Source organism: Impatiens glandulifera, chromosome 6 (genome assembly GCF_907164915.1).
Source record: "Impatiens glandulifera chromosome 6, dImpGla2.1, whole genome shotgun sequence".
NCBI lineage: Eukaryota > Viridiplantae > Streptophyta > Magnoliopsida > Ericales > Balsaminaceae > Impatiens > Impatiens glandulifera.
In genome coordinates this window covers 19,995,739-19,998,743 of record NC_061867.1, presented here as the reverse complement: position 1 = coordinate 19,998,743, position 3,005 = coordinate 19,995,739, and the positions used below count along the sequence as shown (strand labels likewise).

The 3,005-nt window shown below is 31.7% G+C and overlaps 1 protein-coding gene across 1 annotated transcript; it reads left to right on the top strand.

The window, feature by feature from the left end:
- Positions 1-808: 808 nt before the first annotated feature.
- On the top strand, positions 809-2,182 carry LOC124941773 (scopoletin 8-hydroxylase-like). Its single transcript, XM_047482124.1, has 3 exons — positions 809-1,336; positions 1,415-1,763; positions 1,826-2,182. The coding sequence occupies exons 1-3, from the start codon at positions 828-830 to the stop codon at positions 2,078-2,080; spliced, it is 1,113 nt and encodes a 370-aa protein (XP_047338080.1). The 5' UTR covers positions 809-827; the 3' UTR covers positions 2,081-2,182.
- Positions 2,183-3,005: the final 823 nt, after the last annotated feature.

Sequence of the window (3,005 nt, the reverse complement as noted above, 5' to 3'; positions counted from 1 at the left end):
TTTTATGTTACAAATGTTAGTGGTGTTTTTAAATGATATTTGAGTAATTTTGGAAGAACTTATAATTTATGATAAATTTAATATTAACTTAAATTTAACTGTTTTATTTTTATATTATCATCATTTGACTAAGATCTACATAATTTAATAATTTAATAAAATAAGTTTTATCATTTAAAAAAAAAAATCAAAGAGAGACTCAAAACTTCTACAACTATTAACATCTATGATAATTTACAACATGTTATATTATAATTAAGAATACTCCAAAAATATAACTGTTAGGGATAAGCTCATTTAATAATTAATTAATTTTTCAAATTTAAAGGCATTTATATGACATATTTTTCTACCAAATAAAATGTATCCATTTTGTCATTTTCATTGGAATCTAATGATCATGCCCATAACTACTAAAATTTATTTGGTACAAAATAATAATAATAATTTTTTTTTTTAATATAAGTTAGCATGAGTTCATGTAGCGTTTTAAGTAAAATATCTCGTAAACCACTTTCCCACTTAAACTATTAGAGAGGTTAATAAACAATAATAAACTCATTATAACAAAATTTTACTTGTTTTTCTTTTATGTAAATTAATTATATACATGATTATTTTTTACATTAAGACTCGTTCTCCTCCCAATAAAAGACCCACCTCAATATTAATAGTCAAATTAACCTAATACTTTTGTAAGGTCCTCCTAGCGAAGGAAAGTCAAAATGTAAATGAAATGCAAATGCATAAAAATAGACAACAAATACTTTGCAACTCTCTCTATTTAAGGTGGTCACAATTAGACTATGAACATCACCTCCTTATAAATGGCTCCCTTAATCGATAACAACGTCAACTCTTTGTTTGAGTTTGTCGTTAGAGATGGTAAGGGCGTCAAGGGCCTTGTGGATTTGGGTATATCTACTGTGCCTGAGCAGTACATCCAGCCTCCCAAGGAGCGGATCTCCCTCGAAAAGTTAGCAGTGATCGGTCCGGCCCATCAACCAATCGACTTGTCGGGTCTTGATGGGCCGAACCGAGATGAGGTCGTGGAGGCCATAGTCCATGCGGCCGAGACGCTAGGGTTCTTCCAAGTGGTGAACCACGGGGTTCCCTTGAGAGTTTTGGACACGCTCAAGGACACAGCCCACATGTTCTTCGCGCAAGAGGCTGAGAAAAAGGCAATTTATTTAAAGGAAGTGAGCCCTAGTCCATTAGTGAAGTATGGGACTAGCTTTCTCCCCGAAAAAGAGAGAGCTCTCGAATGGAAAGATTACATTAGTATGATGTATACTAACGATGATGAAGCCCTTCAACAATGGCCCGACAATTGCAAGTAAGCTCGAAAATAGAAACCGGTTTATTAACTCTTTTTACTCTTTTATGTATATTTTTTTGTTTTGGTTGATCTTAGGGAGGTAGTGTTGGAGTACTTGAAGGCTTCAAACATATTGGTTAGGAAGCTTGTGGAGATTCTAATTCAACGGCTTGAATCGAAACGAGAGGTGCCCGATGGGCTAATAGGACTTAAGATGGTAAACATGAACTTCTACCCGGCCTGCCCTAACCCCGAGCTTACCGTGGGGGTTGGCCGCCACTCAGATATGGGCACCATAACGGTTCTTTTACAAGATGGTATTGGTGGCTTATACGTAAAACTCGAGCAAGAAACAAATGATCATGAATTCGAACATGAACCACAATGGATGGAAATTCCTCCTGTGGATGGTGCTTTGGTAATTAATATCGGCGATTCTTTGCAGGTATATACATTTGATTAATTATACATAATTATAATCAACTTACTATTTTATTTTATTATAAGATACTAAGCAATGGAAAATATAAAAGCGCTGAGCACCGTGTTCGCACCACTAGTAAAGAATCAAGAGTATCTATTCCGGTGTTTACAGCTCCTCATCCAACATATCGTATTGGACCACTTCCTGAATTAGTGAAACTCGATGGAGTTGCACGTTACAAGGAAGTCTTGTTTGGAGATTACATGAAAAACTTCTTCGGAAACACTCACGATGGAAAGAAATCGCTTGAATTTGCTCGAGTCGATGACTCCCCTTGAATTTTTCATTTCGGTCAAATTCTACTTAATTTGCATCTTGAATTAATATAACGTTTAAATTCTCCTACAACAACAAAATGAATAAAATAAACTTGTTTTGAGTCCTACCACTTGTCTTATTAAATTTTTTCTCCTTGTTTTCATGATTATATTATTGTGTACATTTTTATTGGTTGATATGTTAGTTTCAAAATCTTAGTTTCAAAATCTTATTTAAAAAAAATCTTAGTTTCAAAATTATCAATTAGATGATTGCAAGAAAAATGATTTCTAGTTTGAAAAAACTAGAAATGTAAAAGTTATTTGACATTAAAAACTTGTTTTTCCAATGAGAAAGAAGAATGTTACTAAGGATCAATTTGCTGAGATCTAAACTTAATTAACTGCAACAATAAAAATAGATAAATGTATCTTCTTTTTTATTATGAAATAAAAATATCATATATATATATATATATAATTTTTAAAATGTCCGGATTTCCGGGTCGAGAGCTGTGGTTAATTTGGATATATGTGAGAGTAAATGAATATTTTGGTGGGATTGTGGGTTGACCCACCCATAAAATTTTTACCATAATATTTTTTTCACGGTTTTTTATAATATTACTCGTGCAAATGCACGGGAGGATACATGCTAATTTATAATAATAATATTTTATAGTAGTCCTTAATAATGATGAGATCAAAACTAAACATTATTATTATTATTTTAAATTAATTTAATATTTGAAACAAATTAATTAACATAATCTTCAAAGTCATAACCAGTTCAACTTAAATAGAAAATTTTAGTTTTGTAAAAAAGACATTTACCTATAAAATTTAATATTTCATTAATTGTGATCAGTCAATTCATCAATATTTATTTCCACCAAATTGACAATAATGACAAAGTCAAATTATAGAGGCGGAGACAACATGTCAT

What these genes read in the sequence shown, in the direction of transcription:
- LOC124941773 (XM_047482124.1), top strand. Translation starts at nt 828, where the DNA reads ATGGCTCCCTTAATCGATAACAACGTCAACTCTTTGTTTGAGTTTGTC. An exon ending in CAATGGCCCGACAATTGCAA is followed by an intron (nt 1,337 to 1,414) that starts GTAAGCTCGAAA and finishes GGTTGATCTTAG; the next exon opens with GGAGGTAGTGTTGGAGTACT. An exon ending in ATATCGGCGATTCTTTGCAG is followed by an intron (nt 1,764 to 1,825) that starts GTATATACATTT and finishes TTTTATTATAAG; the next exon opens with ATACTAAGCAATGGAAAATA.